Source organism: Salmo trutta, chromosome 2, assembly GCF_901001165.1.
Source record: "Salmo trutta chromosome 2, fSalTru1.1, whole genome shotgun sequence".
Lineage (NCBI taxonomy): Eukaryota > Metazoa > Chordata > Actinopteri > Salmoniformes > Salmonidae > Salmo > Salmo trutta.
The window spans coordinates 25,831,626-25,849,714 of NC_042958.1; the positions used below are offsets into that span (position 1 = coordinate 25,831,626).

Sequence of the window (18,089 nt, forward strand, 5' to 3'; positions counted from 1 at the left end):
CCGGACATTTCTGGCGGGGAATGGCCCTAGCCCTCACCCTCCGATCCAACAGGTCCCAGACGTGCTCAATGGGATTGAGATCCGGGCTCTTCGCTGGCCATGGCAGAACACTGACATTCCTGTCTTGCAGGAAATCACGCACAGAATGAGCAGTATGGCTGGTGGCATTGTCATTCTGGAGGGTCATGTCAGGATGAGCCTGCAGGAAGGGTACCACATGAGGGAGGAGGATGTCTTCCCTGTAACGCACAGCGTTGAGATTGCCTGCAATGACAACAAGCTCAGTCCAATGATGCTGTGAAACACTGCCCCAGACCATGAGGGACCCTCCACCTCCAAATTGATCCCGCTCCTATCATGACACAAGGTGAGACACAGATGCAGACACAGGAGGCAGATGGTTGGAGTCTTACAATGTTTAATAATCCAAAAGGAGAAGGCAAGAGAATGGTTAAGGACAGGCAAAAGGTCAAAACCAGATCAGAGTCCAGGAGGTACAGAGTGGCAGACAGGTTCGTGGTCAAGGCAGGCAGAATGGTCAGGCAGGTGAGTACAGAGTCCAGAACAGGCAAGGGTCAAAACCGGGAGGACTAGAAAAAGGAGAATAGCAAAAAGCAACGGGAAAAACACTGGTTGACTTGTAAAAACAAACAAGATGAACTGGCACAGAGAGACAGGAAACACAGGGATAAATACACTGGGGAAAATCAGCGACACCTGGAGGGGGTGGAGACAATCACAAGGACAGGTGAAACAAATCAGGGCGTGACAGCTCCAGAGTACAGGCCTCGGTGTAACACTCATTCCTTCGACGCTAAACGCAAATCTGACCATCACCCCTGGTGAGACAAAACCGCGACTCGTCAGTGAAGAGCACTTTTTGCCAGCCCTGTCTGTTCCAGCGACGGTGGGTTTGTGCCCATAGGCAACGTTGTTGCCGGTGATGTCTGGTGAGGACCTGCCTTATAACAGGCATAGAAGCCCTTAGTCCAGCCTCTCTCAGCCTATTGCAGACAGTCTGAGCACTGATGGAGGGATTGTGAGTTCCTGGTGTAACTCGGGCAGTTGTTGTTGCCATCCTGTACCTGTCCCACAGGTGTGATGTTCGGATGTACCAATCCTGTGCAGGTGTTGTTACACATGGTCTGCCACTGTGAGGACGATCAGCTGTCCGTCCTGTCTCCCTGTAGCGCTGTCTTAGGCGTCTCACAGTACGGACAATTGCAATTTATTTCCCTGGCTGCAGATGAGCAGGGAACCTGGGCATCTTTCTTTTGGTGTTTTTCAGAGTCAGTAGAAAGGCCTCATTAATGTCCTAGGTTTTCAGAACTGTGACCTTAATTGCCGACCGTCTGTAAACTGTTAGTGTCTTAACGACCGATCCACAGGTGCATGTTCATTAACTGTTTATGGTTCATTGAACCAGCATGGGAAACAGTGTTTAAACCCTTTACAATGAAGATCTGTGAAGTTATTTGGATTTTTACAAATTATCTTTGAAAGACAGGGTCCTGAAAAAAGGAAATTTCTTTTTTTGCTGAGTTTAGAAAAACAAGCATTTCTTATGGTCCGTTAATTCAGACACATACATTAAAAACTGAGCAAGTGCAACAGGCACTAAGTAAGCCCTGGGAAGTAGACATGGCATAAAGGAAATTTACGTGTTAAGGTTGCTCTGGAATTCACACCAGACACGCAGGGCTGGATGATCACCATTAATCAACAACTCAATGGTCATTCCTCAGGTAAATTATAGAGACCATTGTATAAAAGATGTATATACTAATCAAATACCATTATGGGACTCAAAAACTGTTTTACAACCAATTAAAAAACTATCAGGGATACAATTGAATTAAAGGTGTTAACCTGATATCACCTATTAAAATAAAGTGTGCTTTTGTCTCGCCCATTGTTTCTGTCTCACCAGAAATGTCTGAAACCTTCACTGCTTGATACAACTAATTGCAAACAGCAAGGTAATAACGTGTGTGTGTGTGTGTGTGTGTGTGTGTGTGTGTGTGTGTTGGTGCCACAGAGCTGGATCTATGACATGTGGAGTGGAGCCACTATCTGTGTGACTACTGCCTGTGTTCCTACTGCCTGTGATCCAACTGTCTGTGTTCCACTTTCTGTGTGACTACTGCCTGTGTGACTACTGCCTGTGTGACTACTGCCTGTGTTCCTACTGCCTGTGTTCCTACTGCCTGTGTTCCTACTGCCTGTGTTTCTACTGCCTGTGTTCCTACTGCCTGTGTTCCTACTGCCTGTGTTCCTACTGTCTGTGTTTCTACTGTCTGTGTTTCTACTGTCTGTGTTCCTACTGTCTGTGTTCCTACTGTCTGTGTTTCTACTGTCTGTGTTTCTACTGTCTGTGTTTCTACTGCCTGTGATCCTACTGTCTGTGTTCCTACTGTCTGTGTTCCTACTGTCTGTGTTCCTACTGCCTGTGTTCCTACTGTCTGTGTTTCTACTGTCTGTGTTCCTACTGTCTGTGTTCCTACTGCCTGTGTTCCTACTGCCTGTGTTCCTACTGCCTGTGCTCCTCAACCTCAGTCGGTGTAAGAAAGAATCAACCAGCTTGGCTGAGGCCACATCCTGGAGGATTCATGTGGTTTATACTATTCTGTCGTTTCTGAAGCAGACTAGCCATGTAGGGTACAGATGAAGAAAAATGTAGCCATCTACTGCCAAGTCCATTATGGGTAGGGAATAGGGAAAGAATGATTGGTGGTTCTCTCTTACTTCATATTGGACATAGGATCATGTATAAAGTAAAATGTTGAGCATATGACTGGCCCTGCTGTCTTATAGCGGCTAGTGAAATAATACAGTTTTGTCAGGCGTCCAAACGTTTTGTGGTATTTTCTGTCGCTAAAAAGTTGTTTAATTTAAAAAGTATGGAAATAGGTACAGACATTCATAGTGAAAATGACTTTGTCTGGTGCAAAAGTAGCCCACTTAATTTCTATGGGTTTGCAAAATAATGGTTCAAACTGATGTGTGTTGTATTTATATGTTCCCTTTTAGTCTGAGTCTTACTATCAACCATCATTTTTTCCCCTGGTAGTTAATTAAGAAACTATTTCTGAAAAAGTCTTTATAACATGTTAACAGAGCTGAATACTCTGTTCAAAGCTCTGAAACACATAATTCATTGGAAATAATGCTTCACTTGTAGAAATTAAGTTAATGTGAGTGTAGAGACTGACCCTGGCTCTTTTGTATGGCAGGAGAACTTGAGGTAATTAGGAAAAGGGTTCTCATGAGATAATATGGGGTCTGTAGTTCTGCTACTGACCAGCAGAGGGTGGACAACCTCAACCAGGGTTAAACAAAGTGTCATCGTTGTGGATGGACAGGGGGAGCTCTCCAGACGCTTAAGTAAATCATGACACCTACTTACTACCTTGCTCTTTGCAATATCTTACATTTTACTTGGAAATTAATATACATAATAATTATATTGTTTATTATAAAATGATTGCATCAGTTACTTTTCCTCAGGACATAAAACAAAATATACTGTAATCTCATTATTATAAAACGATATAAACTAAAGGGAATATCCTAAAGCTAATATGAAAATATATTTTAGGGACAAAATAAGGGATCATCTAATGTGTTATAATTTGGCAGTAAAATTGAAAAGCCACCTACACAACAAAAATGACCACATTCTAGCCGTCATTGTAAACACTTACACAATAGACAACCTTTGAGTGTGGTTTGCTAAGTAATAAACATGTTAATACATTTGGCACCTAAATATTATTTTGTTAATCGTCACTTAAGCCACTTACAATGAAGTTACTAATCGTCAATACTTTATCAAAAAAAGCAGAGCACAAATTAGGGTAATTGGTAGCAGCTATGGCGACAGCATATTGTATGAAACTGTTAAGTTGCCATGTATCTAATTCTAGCTAATGAGGCAGTTTGGCTTCAGCTTGTGGTTACCTACAGCACATATTGATGGCAATTACGTGGTATGGATACTTTACTGTGTGTTCTTCAATCTGCACAGAGACCGCTACCGTATAGGGAAATGTATTTATATTATTACTTTTTTGTACTTTTTACACCTTTGTACGGACTCGGGAGAGGCGAAGGCTGAGAGCCATGCGTCCTCTGAAACACAACCCCGCCAAGTTGCACTGCTTCTTGACACACTGCCTGCTTAACCCCGAAGCCAGCCACACCAATGTGTCAGAGGAAACACCGTACAGCTGGCGACCATAGTCAGCGTGCATGCGTCCGAAAGGACATCCCGGCCGGCCAACCCTCCCCTAACCCGGACGCCGCTGGGCTAATTGTGCGCAGCCTCATGGGTCTCCCAGTTGTACTGTTGTACATTTGTGTAACAGTTAGCTTACCTGTTTAATATTGATAAAAGCTCAGAAACACTTGTTTCACAAAATGGTCCTGTTATATCAATTTCTGTGCTGATCAATGGGTAGTTGATTACCTCTGTCAAATGAATATGAAGCTTAAAGTTGTGTGTATTTGTATTTATCTTTGCAATAAAGATGGTGACGCTACAACAATTAACATTAGGCCTAATTATAAAAATACATACAGCCTAATGATATACAGTATTATTTTAATAGCAGGACACTGTGCATTCCATTATTCCACTGAAGAGTATGAATTAGGCTGTTAGAGAAGGTTTGAATCCTAAGCAACCTGCATACACAATGTTTGAAGTAATAGACCAACATAGCTACTGTAGTAGGTCAAAGCTGTGTGCTGGAAAACCTTGGTAGAGCATGAGTTGAGTAGGCATTGTGGTGTCAATTTCCTTCGGCTTCAGACCAATGCCCACTTCTCACTTAATTTCCAAGGTTTTCATACCGGAAGATGAATACGCAACATAATTATACAACATTATAACACAGCAATATAGTCAAGTAAAAATACACCGTAATGTAAAATGGCAACAGAAATAATGTAGTTATTAGTATTTATTTAGTATTCACAGCAAAATAATCAACATGTAGCCTAATCATTAACAATTTACTGTACATACATTATTGACTGTCACTTTAGGTGGCTCGGAGAGCAATGCATGAAGTGGCACAAATTGCTCTGTGTTCTGTGCCAGCAGAGGGCCTATGCTACTTCTCTCACTGACATCCTAGTTATATATCTTGGTGACGACTTGGGACGGCACTGGTGCGGCAGATGTGTGGATTTAGAGGTGGTCATCCGAATGTTTCCCGGGACAGCGGTGGTCTTCTCTGATATCGCGCAGCGGAGGAGCTGGATGTTCCAGTGGGACCAGAAGATAAACATTTCAGGGAACACAATCCGCCACCCAGCCATAAAGCAGTGTGTTCCTGGGATGTACCATAGGTTTTGGAGTGCATCTGATGGATGAGGGCAACAACGTACTCCTTGAGAGTTGGTCTCTCCAGTATCCACCATTCTCTCCTCCGTAGTAGCAAGACAGAGTAGGGTGCAATTGCGGCCCGCAATTCGGGGTGGTCCTACATGTGGACATTCCTTCATCTGCAGGAACCTCTCTTTACACTTCTTGTGGTCTATTTTTAGAAAAGCTAGGACTCCGGTACACAGGCGAGAGCGCTCCAGGACAGTAGGTAGCAGTAACGTGCCATAACGTTGGATGCCAACAGCCGATAAACCCCACAGAAGAAGAGGTGGGGGTGACAACATAGGTAGCTAGCTAGCTAGCTAGGGACAACGGTAGACAGTGTCCTTCATTCCCGACTGTCGGGCACAATTTTTCTGCAGTTCTACTAGTTAACTAGCAAGTTTGGACTCAGCAGGCAGGCTAGGTAGCTAGCTAGCTAACAATAGCTAGAACATCGGTAGACAGTGAAGGACACTGTGTGCTAGCTAGTAAGCCAGCTAGTTAACTAGCTAGATAGGAGGACTCACACAGCAGGCGGGAGGCAACACCAGGTAGCTATGCAGGAACCAATGGGTTGCTCGAATGAAACAGGCCGCAGTAGTAATCACCACAGCCCCTGTCCATTGCCATTCAACCTAATCATTGAAAATCAGCACACACCATGCGTGTGTGGGGCGGTAACACTATATACGAAAGAGAATGCTAAAAATGTCTCCTCAAAGAGGGGCGAACCCAGGACCTTCAGATCTCATGGCAGTGATGTTGACGCTTACGCTACAAACCCTGTCATGAACGCATTATCTTGACACTATTTAAATGGACAGTTTGGTGATGTCAGGAAGCTTTTGTTGTTGTTCATTCACTCAGGACTGATTGAACATTTATTGAACATTTCGGTCATGTGAAAAACCTTCCATAGCAAAATATAACTAGCTTCATTTGCTTGTAGCTTGCCTCTCATCCGACTGGTGTTAGCTAGCTACAAGCGCTGTTGCTGCACAACCCAAGTGCTTTAGTCCGGTTTTAGAACTTTGAGATTCGGCTGAAAGGATGTTAGCATTATCAGAAATGCTACAAAAAGGTAGCACATTGTCTGTTCTTAATGGACAGAAATGAACATTGCGAGGGCAGTAAATTATAATTATTTTCAAAACTGTTTTCAATACAAACTAATTCCGTACGAAAGGTGGCGAGTATAAATGGTCACTTTATGGAGGCTGTAGTCTCGTTATTATCCAACACCTAGATATTTGCTAAGTCAAACGACACCGCTGGTCCTGCTCACACTGCCCTACCCTGTGCTTTGACCTCTTTCTCCCCTCTCTCTCCAGATGAAATCTCGCGTCTTGTGACGGCCGGCCGCCCAACAACCTGCCCACTTGACCCTATCCCCTCCTCTCTTCTCCAGACCATTTCCGGAGACCTTCTCCCCTACCTCACCTCGCTCATCAACTCATCCTTGACCGCTGGCTACGTCCCTTCCGTCTTCAAGAGAGCGAGAGTTGCACCCCTTCTGAAAAAACCTACACTCGATCCCTCCCATGTCAACAACTACAGACCAGTATCCCTTCTTTCTTTTCTCTCCAAAACTCTTGAACGTGCCGTCCTTGGCCAGCTCTCCTGCTATCTCTCTCAGAATGACCTTCTTGATCCTAATCAGTCAGGTTTCAAGACTGGGCATTCAACTGAGACTGCTCTTCTCTGTGTCACGGAGGCTCTCCGCACTGCTAAAGCTAACTCTCTCTCCTCTGCTCTCATCCTTCTAGACCTATCTGCTACCTTTGATACTGTGAACCATCAGATCCTCCTCTCCACCCTCTCCGAGTTGGGCATCTCCGGCGCGGCCCACGCTTGGATTGCGTCCTACCTGACAGGTCGCTCCTACCAGGTGGCGTGGCGAGAATCTGTCTCCGCACCACGCGCTCTCACCACTGGTGTCCCCCAGGGCTCTGTTCTAGGCCCTCTCCTATTCTCGCTATACACCAAGTCACTTGGCTCTGTCATATCCTCACATGGTCTCTCCTATCATTGCTATGCAGACGACACACAATTAACCTTCTCCTTTCCCCCTTCTGATAACCAGGCGGCGAATCGCATCTCTGCATGTCTGGCAGACATATCAGTGTGGATGACGGATCACCACCTCAAGCTGAACCTCGGCAAGACGGAGCTGCTCTTCCTCCCGGGGAAGGACTGCCCGTTCCATGATCTCGCCATCACGGTTGACAACTCCCTTGTGTCCTCCTCCCAGAGTGCTAAGAACCTTGGCGTGATCCTGGACAACACCCTGTCGTTCTCCACTAACATCAAGGCGGTGACCCGATCCTGTAGGTTCATGCTCTACAACATTCGCAGAGTACGACCCTGCCTCACACAGGAAGCGACGCAGGTCCTAATCCAGGCACTTGTCATCTCCCGTCTGGATTACTGCAACTCGCTGTTGGCTGGGCTCCCTGCCTGTGCCATTAAACCCCTACAACTCATCCAGAACGCCGCAGCCTGTCTGGTGTTCAACCTTCCCAAGTTCTCTCACGTCACCCCGCTCCTCCGCTCTCTCCACTGGCTTCCAGTTGAAGCTCGCATCCGCTACAAGACCATGGTGCTTGCCTACGGAACTGTGAGGGGAACGGCACCTCCATACCTTCAGGCTCTGATCAGGCCCTACACCCAAACAAGGGCACTGCGTTCATCCACCTCTGGCCTGCTGGCCCCCCTACCTCTGAGGAAGCACGGTTCCCGTTCAGCCCAGTCCAAACTGTTCGCTGCTCTGGCACCCCAATGGTGGAACAAGCTCCCTCACGACGCCAGGACAGCGGAGTCAATCACCACCTTCCGGAGACACCTGAAACCCCACCTCTTTAAGGAATACCTGCGATAGGATAAAGTAATCCTTCTAACCCCCCCCCCCCTTAAAATATTTAGATGCACTATTGTAAAGTGGTTGTTCCACTGGATATCATAAGGTGAATGCACCAATTTGTAAGTCGCTCTGGATAAGAGCGTCTGCAAAATGACTTAAATGTAAATGTAGTATTGAGCTAGGTCGGGGCAAGAAATTTTCTTTTTTTTCCTAATGCTAATGACTGAGGATGGTAGGGAGATTTCAATTTAATTTTGAGCTTCAACCAATGCATATACTATTGTGGGGGCTACTGTACATGCCTTGTTTCTTTCCATAAAAACAACTGTTTACATACAGTTGAAGTCGAAAGTTTACATACACCTTAGCCAAATACCTTAACTCAGTTATCCCAATTCCTGACATTTAATCCAAGTAAAAATTCCCTGTCTTAAGTCAGTTAGGATCACCACTTTATTTTAAGAATGGGAAATGTCAGAATAATAGAGAGAATTAATTATTTCAGCTTTTATTTCATCACATTCCCAGTGGGTCAGAAGTTTACATACACTCAATTAGTATTTGGTAGCATTGCCTTTAAAATTGTTTAACTTGGGTCAAACGTTTCGGGTAGCCTTCCACAAGCTTCCCACAATAAGTTGGGTGAATTTTGTCCCATTCCTCCTGACAGAGCTGGTGTAACTGAGTCAGGTTTGTAGGCCTCCTTGCTCACACACACTTTTTCAGTTCTGCCCACAAATGTTCTATAGGATTGAGATCATGGCTTTGTGATGGCCACTCCAATACCTTGACTTTGTTGTCCTTAAGCCATTTTTCCACAACTTTGGAAGTATGCTTGGGGTCATTGTCCATTTGGAAGACCCATTTGCGACCAAGCTTTAACTTCCTGACTGATGTCTTGAGATGTTGCTTCAATATATCCACATAATTTTCCTCCCTCATGTTGCCATCTATTTTGTGAAGTGCACCTGTCCCTCCTGCAGAAAAGCACCCCCACAACATGATGCTGCCACTCCCGTGCTTCACGGCTGGGATGGTGTTCTTCGACTTGCAAGCCTCCCCCTTTTTCCTACAAACATGCCGATGGTCATTAAGGCCAAACAGTTCTATTTTTGTTTCATCAAACCAGAGGACATTTCTCCAAAAACTACGATCTTTGTCCCCATGTGCAGTTGCAAACCGTAGTCTGGCTTTTTTATGGCGGTTTTGGAGCAGTGGCATCTTCCTTGCTGAGTGGCCTTTCAGGTTATGTCGATATAGGACTCGTTTTACTGTGGATATAAATACCTTTGTACCTGTTTCCTCCAGCATCTTCACAAGGTCCTTTGCGGTTGTTCTGGGAATGATTTGCACTTTTCGCACCAAAGTACGTTCATCTCTAGGAGACAGAACGCGTCTCCTTCCCGAGTGGTATGACGGCTGCATGGTCCCATGGTGTTTATACTTGCGTATTACTGTTTGCATAGATGAACGTGGTACCATCAGGCGTTTGGAAATTGCTCCCAAGGATGAACCAGACTTGTGGAGGTCTACAATTGTTTTCTGAGGTCTTGGCTGATTTATTTTGATTTTCCCATGATGTCAAGCAAAGAGGCACTGAGTTGGAAAGTAGCCTTGAAATACATCCACAGGTACACCTCCAATTGACTCGAATGATGTCAATTAGCCTATCAGAAGCTTCTAAAGCCATGACATTATTTTCTGGAATTTTCCAAGCTATTTAAAGGCACAGTCAACTTAGTGCATGTAAACTTCTGACCCACTGGAATTGTGATACAGCGAATTATAAATGAAATAATCTGTCTGTAAACAATTGTTTGAAAAATTACTTGTGTCATGCACAAAGTAGATGTCCTAACCGACTTGCCAAAACTATAGTTTGTTAACAAGAAATTTGTGGATTGGTTGAAAAACTAGTTTTAATGACTCCAACCTAAGTGTATGTAAACTTCCGACTTCAACTGTACTCTACTCCACACACACAAGTCTCATCTAAAGTGTTTACGTCATTGCGGCAAGCAACAAGTTAGCATCATTATAACATCATTGCAGCGAGCAAAAACACAACTTATTATATGGCATACTGTATGTGTATTCATCGGCACACATATATACATATTAGTATACATATTAGTACGTTACATAAGACATTCTAAACGCATGCAATGTAGGCACACATATTAGCACTCTGGCTAAATATCCTTAGATAAATAACCATTAAAACGCAGCACAGATCATTCATGTGTTGCTTTATGAAAGTCTCAATCTTCCTGAAGTACAAATGTCTGTCTATACCGCTGAAAAGACGAAGAAAAAAACTGTTCTTACTCCTAAAATAAAACAGATATTTAACTTGGCTCTGGATTACATTTAGCTTCTGATGGTAATGATATTATAAAATGACTACTGGACAAACCCCATAAATAACTCCACTGTGTGGTTTCCAGACAGATATAATACTGCCTGGGAAGTACAGGTTTACAAATGCATATTGTTGAGGCACAAAATATCACTACGAATTCACTTCAATCCCACTGAAAAGTATAACGTATACAAACAAAATGAAATTTGAAAGTTCTCTTATTTTCTTTCTATATCATTTACATTTTAAATCCTTTTTGGAAAAGAGAGTAACTGCTACTTTCCTAAGAGGGAATTTTCATTAATTATCTGATGTTTTGTTAAGCTAAAAATATCTACCTGGAACTGAACTTTGCATGAATGTTTTCATTTAGAGAACCACCGGTTGCCCTATGAATGATCTTATTAGAGGTACCGATTGCAGTAAAGTATATAAAAACATGGACAGAGCCAAATACTGTACCACAGATAAGTTTCGGCTAATATTTAATATGCCTAGATCATAGAGGTACGAAATAAAGTAATTCATATTGAATTATTATAACGTAAATCAATTTCATTTGTATAAACAATATATTTATCCCACATTTATTTATTTTGTTACTACATTTAAAATGGCCGATTCATAGCTGAGAGAAGCTATCTTAGGTCATGATTATCATTAAAGTATAGGGGCCAGATATGCAAAGAATGACTAATCACAATATCATATGATTGCAGTTACATCATGTCATGGGCCTAAACGGTATCTATCCAAATAAACTGACCGGTAACCACAGAGTGAGAGAAGGGAGAATTCCTTTCAAATCAGGCAGTAGATGGAGGTATTCCCAGTCAGTCTGGGTCACTGGCGTTTTTGGTCCTTTTGTTTTTTGACACATTAATATTCACCATATGCACTGTCAGACCTTTCAGAGGCGCGTTTCATTTATGCTCTGTGGTGTGGGCAAACAGCGTGTCCAGCTGCTGCGTTTAGACAGCTCTCTTCTATCTCCTAAGCGTTGGCTCACACATGCACCCAAACAGGCCTAGTGTGTCAGAAACCAGAATTCCACAGACCCAGGCCAACCACTTCAATAAACATCCTACTACAAAGCAGGCGCTTTAAAACAGGAGCACCTTATACAATGTATTCAGACCCCTTGGCTTTCTTCACATTTTATTGTGTTACAAAGTGGGATTTAATTGTCATTTTTGGTCAACAATCTACACAAAATACTCCGTAATGTCAAAGTGGGAGAAACATTAGTTTTTTATGAATAGAAATTAAATAACTAAAATATAGTCATTGCATAAGTATTCCGCTCCCTGAGTCAATACATGTAAGAAACACCTTTGGCAGCAACTAAAGCTGTCTTCTTGGGTAAGTCTCTAAGAACTTTGCACACCTGAATTGTGCAATATTTTCCCATTATTCTTTTCAAAATTCTTCAAGCTCTGTCATGATGTTGGGGATAATGGCTAGACAGCAATTTTCAAATCTTGCGATAGATTTTCAAGCAGATTTAAGTCAAAACTGTAACTTGGCCACTCAGGAACATTCACACTCTTCTTGGTAAGCAACTCCAGTGTAGGTTATTGTCCTGCTGAAATATGGATTCCTCTCCCAGTCTCGGGGGTAAAGCAGACTGAACCTGGCTTTCGAAAAGCTCCCCGGTCTTTGTACAGTAGTTGAATCTGTGCTTGAAATTCAATACTTGAATGAGGGACCTTACAGATGTTGTATGTAGGGGGGACAGAGGAAGGTGTAGTCATTAAAAAATCATGTCAACCCCTATTATTTCACACAGAGTGAGTCCATTATTATGTGATTTGTTAAACCAAATTTTAGGCTTGCCTAAACAAATTGGCTGAATACTTATGCAACGACTATATTTTAGTTATGAATGTATTTATCCACCCCCAAAAAATATTATTTTCTTCCACTTTGACATTACAGAATATTTATTTGTAACAATAAAATGTGAGGAAATCCAAGGGGTCTGAATACTTTTGCAATGCAATGTATATTTTTTCCAACGTCAGTTTGTCGACAATGTCATAAAATGTACGCAAAGCAGGCATGTGGAATTATGTTAAGGTGATAACATTATGTTTCTCTCAGGTTACATTAGCACAACTGTGACTATTACAATACAACAGACATGGAGAAATACCTTAAATCCATTACTACTTTTTAGACAATTTCAAAAATATTGACTCAACTCCGCATAAAAATTCCTGTATGGATCACAGGAAAATAACCTGGATTTTACTGTTTCCTGTCTATTGTGGACTGCTGGCCTGCTAGAATAGTACATGTTTTCGAACAGAACAAGTTATTTTCAGTCAAATTCCCAAAGCAGAGGAGGGCCGGGCCTCTACAGGCTTTACTGTACTGTACCTTGAGGTACTTGACCAGTTTCTGGATCTGCCAGTACTCTGAGGGCAGGTCTGTATTACTCTCCGTGCGGCGCTCTGGCTGCTCCTCATCCTCCTCACTCTCTGATGAACTCTCACTGAAGTCGTCGGCGCCACCAACTCCTCCCGGGGTCTTACTGAGGAGCAGGACCCAGCAGGAGATAACAATCAACATCTAGGCTGTGTGTTCATACTCATACACAAGAAGAGTTTCAATGTCGGAATGTGATAACAAAATATGAAGGTTAATGTCCAGGATTTACTTTTGTAATTTAAAATAACTGAAAGGTTATTCTATACAAGCTAAAATCACAATCTAGACCTAGTGTGTGTAATAACTATACAAGCACTGGATGGTCTTCAGAAATAGATGGGAGCGGTTGAGGGTAGCGGATGGATAGGAGTAAAAACACACAAAAGATAACTCTTGTAAAATAGAGTGTCCCTAAAATGTATATACTATGTATAAGGTGGTAGGATTAGTCGAAAACAATAAAGGAAAATATATTTTTAAAAGATCTGTGTATATCGCTGCACAATGCTGTGGTAGCCATGCTGGTTAAGTGTGCCTTGAATTCTAAATAAATCAAAGACAGTGTCACCAGCAAAGCAAAGCAACCCCACACCATCACACCTCCTCCTCCATGCTTCACGGTGGGAACCACACATGCGGAGTTCATCCGTTCACCTACTCTGCGTCTCACAAAGACACGGTGGTTGGAACCCAAAATCTCAAATTTGGACTCATCTGACCAAAGGAAAGATTTCCACTGGTCTAATGTCCATTGCTCGTGTTTCTTGGCCCAAGCAAGTCTCTTCTTATTATTAGTGTCCTTTAGTGGTGGTTTCTTTGCAGCAATTCGACTATGAAGGCCTGATTCACACAGTCTCCTCTGAACAGTTGATGTTGAGATGTGTCATACATGAACTCTGTGAAGCATTTATTTCGGCTGGAATCTGAGGATAGTAACTCTAATGAACTTATCCTCTGCAGCAGAGGTAACTTTGGATCTTCCTTTCCTGTGGCGGTCCTCATGAGAGCCAGTTTTATCATAGTGCTTAATGGTTTTTGCGACTGCACTTGAAGAAACTTTAAAAGTTATTGCATTTTTTCCCGCATTGACTAACCTTCATGTCTTAAAGTAATGATGGACTGTCGTTTCTCTTTGCTTATTTGAGCTGTTCTTGCCATAATATGGACTTGGTCTTTTAGGGATATCTTCTGTTTACCACCCCTACCTTGTCACAACACAACTGATTGGCTCAAACGCAGAAGAAAATAAATTCCACAAATTAACTTTTAACAAAGGCACACCTGTTAATTGAAATGCATTCCAGGTGACTACCTCATGAAGCTGGTTGAGAGAATGCCAAGAGTGTGCAAAGCTGTCATCAAGGCAAAGGGTGGCTACTTTGAAGAATCTCAAATATAGCATATCTTTTGATTTGTTTTAACACTTTTTTGGTTACTACATGATTCCATATGTGTTATTTCATAGTTTTGATGTGTTCACTATTATTCTACAATGTAGAAAATTGTAAAAATAAAGAAAAACTCATGAATGAGTAGGTGTCCAAACTTTAGACTGGTACTGTATATATTTACCAAAAAATATATGGGGGATTAGAAATTATGCAGACAATTACATTGATGGAAGCTACAATCTATCTGCAATATTAAAGCTGATCTACTCCCTAAAATAATTAACTATACAAGTACATACACAGGAAGGATTTAAATAACTGTAATGATACACATAACAAATGTTGAGGTTTTTCCATTTAAAATAACGGCGATGATATTCTATACAACAAGCACCATTAAAATTCCAAACCTAAATGGAAGTGTCAGGTTTGAACGTCCTCGAGATCTAAACAGCATCAGCCAGGCATAAAGTGAGAGAGAGGGTCCGAAAGTAATGGGGGAACTGGAGTATTCATCATCATACTACACAGAACAGGCCTCTCTCTACCGTAGCCTTCCTTCCTTCCATACAAGCAAACAGAAATGCAGATGGATTTTAAAGTCAGCTGGGCCACTCAAATAAGTGTATCATGAAAACGGCGCACCGCGGAGCAATGAAATTTGGTACACGTTCAAATGGGTCCGCGGGGAAATGGTTCCCATGTACACAGATAGAATTTCCAGAGGAGGCCATTATCAGAGGAAACGAGCCGATATGACCGTTTCCCAGGCAGCATAGCAGAGCCATGAGAAACACTGAACCAAGCCTTAATTAAGCAGCTATCACTACTGTCCATAAGTAACGCCAGTAGACTCCCTGAGGGAAAGGGGAATGGATACCAAATCACTTGCACAACTGAATGCATTTAACCCAAACCTTCTGAGTCAGAAGAGAGGTGTGGGGGGCTGTCTTAATCAACATCCAGGGGAGCAGTTGTTGTTGGGGGTGAATTGCCTGGCAGAACGGTAGATTTTTCACCTTTGCCAGCTCTGGGATTTAAACCAGCAACCTTTGGGTTACTGGCCCAACGCTCTTAAATGCTAGGCTACCTGCCTAGATCCCCTCCTGTACGTGTACCAAGTTTCACTTGTGCAAGGTGGAAAAAAGCTAATGGGCAGAACAGTGGCTACAGTCGACCCAGTAACTTTACTAGAGGTCCTGTATATACTGGCCTGTCACAATTATGGGGACAGCTGGAAACCTCGCTGCCAGGCGCCAGAGGAAAAACAGGGAAAGTGTACATCAGACCCATACATTATCTTATATAAGATAACTTATAATCCACAGAAAATATCATCATGGGTCAAAAGAGTTTTGCCAATCTTTTCTTTCTGTTAACTCAGCAATCTCCTGTACTGTAGGCTGCTGCTTTCTGTGCTGTACTGTGGAAGCTCTATCATTTATGCAGTGCAGGAAGAGAAATCCCCATCAGGTGGCTTACGTTTTATTAGATGACTGCCGACCAGGTAAGGAGGACACAGAGAAATCGGCTTTCTTCTGCATCTTCTCCTGCGTCTCGGCAAACTTTTCACTCACTGCATTCTTTTTCGATTTCTTGTCATCTGCTTCACTAAAAAAATGAAATAAAATAAAAAGGCACACATCATTACCCATTTTTCTATTTTTAAATAGTTATTTATCGTAACATAACATCATCATCATCTAAGGCATTGAGGGAGAGAAGAGAGACACAGGGATTTTAGGCTTTTTTAGCCGTTTAAGGCACTTTTATCTGGAGCCAGTTGCCTCTTAAAAATGGGGACACTTATCACAAGGTGCAGCTGCAAATACTCAAACCCCTGCTAGATCTATTTATCAATCAAAGAACATATGTGATAGATCATTTCTGTGAATTTATCCTCCCGCGCCCAAGTTTTCAGTCTATAATTGAGCTGAGGGGTTCAACACAGTGAACACATCCATTAACTGGGATCGTCCATATAATCAGGAATATTTGTGCTTGCCCTTAAATGTATAAGCCATATAAAACCATCTCTTTATAATGTGTGACTGCTGGCATGTGGAGAAGACACAATGAGACAAACGCAGCCATCGAAGTGCTTGACTTTAGCATCACCCCCTTCTTACTTAAAAGCTTAAAATCTATTGGAGCAGAAAGTTCCTGCCACACATATTACATGCATTGCAATATTTCAAGGACATTGTATATAAGGGTGGAATTATCACGTACTCATAGGGAGATGCGAGACCGAGGTTCTTCCATTTCAAAGATGGTTCTAATTTCTTTTTGCCGCCTGGCTTGTTTTGCACAAGCTGTTGTCTCGCCTTCTCATGCACATTCTTTTCCTGATGCTCGTAAGACCTCTGGGGTTGGCCTTGTTCCTCTGTATCAACCAATTCCACATGTTGGACCTTTTGTGTTGGAGGTTCTTCTTGAACGGCAAAATCCTGTTGAGGGGAAAAAAGACATGAGAAAAGAGGACCTCTCTTAATTTGCACCAAAATGCTAGCAGTGAAATATACAATAAATTTGTGTCGTAAAATTATATGGACTTGGGTCGTTAAAAAAGCTCTTCCTCTGAATGATTGTTCTTTTAACAAAGTTTTCGGGCCTATTGTGATTATTTTAAGTTATAAAGCATATTTTCCATTCTACATCTGATATGTTGCCTCTTTATTCATTTATTTGAGAGACATCACACACTGGTGTCAGAAAGGGTGTCGTTCAGTTCTTCTCAGCCCAAGAAGAACCCTATAAAAACGAATCAGGGTTATAAGTCTGTATCAGGGACTGTTCATGATAAAACAGAACTTTCTCAACATTCCCGCAGCAGAATAACAATTCAGCCTTTATTACTGAGCGAAGGGAATAAAATAACACATTCCCAGTGCTTTACAACACAGAAGAGGTCCCCCTCTATTAATTGGCTGAACAATATCAAAAGTTTATTGTTTCTTTACATTCCTCACGCTAAAACCTTGCAGTTTGGCATGGAGAAAGTAGAGCCTTTGTGTCACTGTTATTCAAAGATGATTTTTAACGTTTTTGAAGGTCTTTTTACCCAACTTTACAACCTAACATAAGAATGCCAACAAGACACACATGAATGGATTGCAGGCAGGGAACGTTTTATAATCACAGACACCTGCTAGGCAGAAAATTGTTCGCCTCAGACTGCCATTGCTCTCAATGAGCTCATTTTTGATTTGTGATTTTCAGAAGTAAAAGGGGAAAAATAATTAACATGGAATACTACGGCTGTGTTCGTACGTTCGGCCCAACCACGCTCGGCCACTTTTCAAAAGGCTTGTTTGTCTTAGAACCCAGAGTGACCTTCCAGCTACTGCAGGCCAATTCAGTCCACCGTGGCTGCATTTCAGGTGTCCAACCTTACCTCTTTTTATGATACCTGAAATGGACAAACTCCATATGCTAAGACCGAAGGAAACATTCCAAAGTCTATGGCACACTACAGCAGCGCACACAGCACAGGGACGGCTCTGTCAGAGCAGTTAGAGGGCCAACAAACAAGTGCACAGACACTTTAAGCAAGTCTGACACCTGCCTGCCTGCAACTCTCCTCACACTTCTCGGCGACAAATCTTTTTTTACTACAGCTGACTTCCAAATCATTGGAACAATTATTATTTTTGTGCCACGTTCCAA

The 18,089-nt window shown here is 42.4% G+C and overlaps 1 protein-coding gene across 3 annotated transcripts in view; it reads right to left on the minus strand.

Moving 5' to 3' along the window:
* Positions 1-18,089, minus strand: part of odad2 (outer dynein arm docking complex subunit 2) — a 74,320-nt gene that overhangs the window by 44,312 nt on the left and 11,919 nt on the right. For all 3 annotated transcript variants that reach the window (XM_029699381.1, XM_029699389.1, XM_029699397.1), the window contains 3 exons: positions 16,653-16,870; positions 15,903-16,031; positions 12,979-13,132 (listed from right to left, as the gene is read on the minus strand). In XM_029699381.1, the coding sequence (XP_029555241.1) occupies positions 12,979-13,132; positions 15,903-16,031; positions 16,653-16,870 (501 nt within the window). The remainder of the gene's footprint in view (positions 1-12,978; positions 13,133-15,902; positions 16,032-16,652; positions 16,871-18,089) is intronic.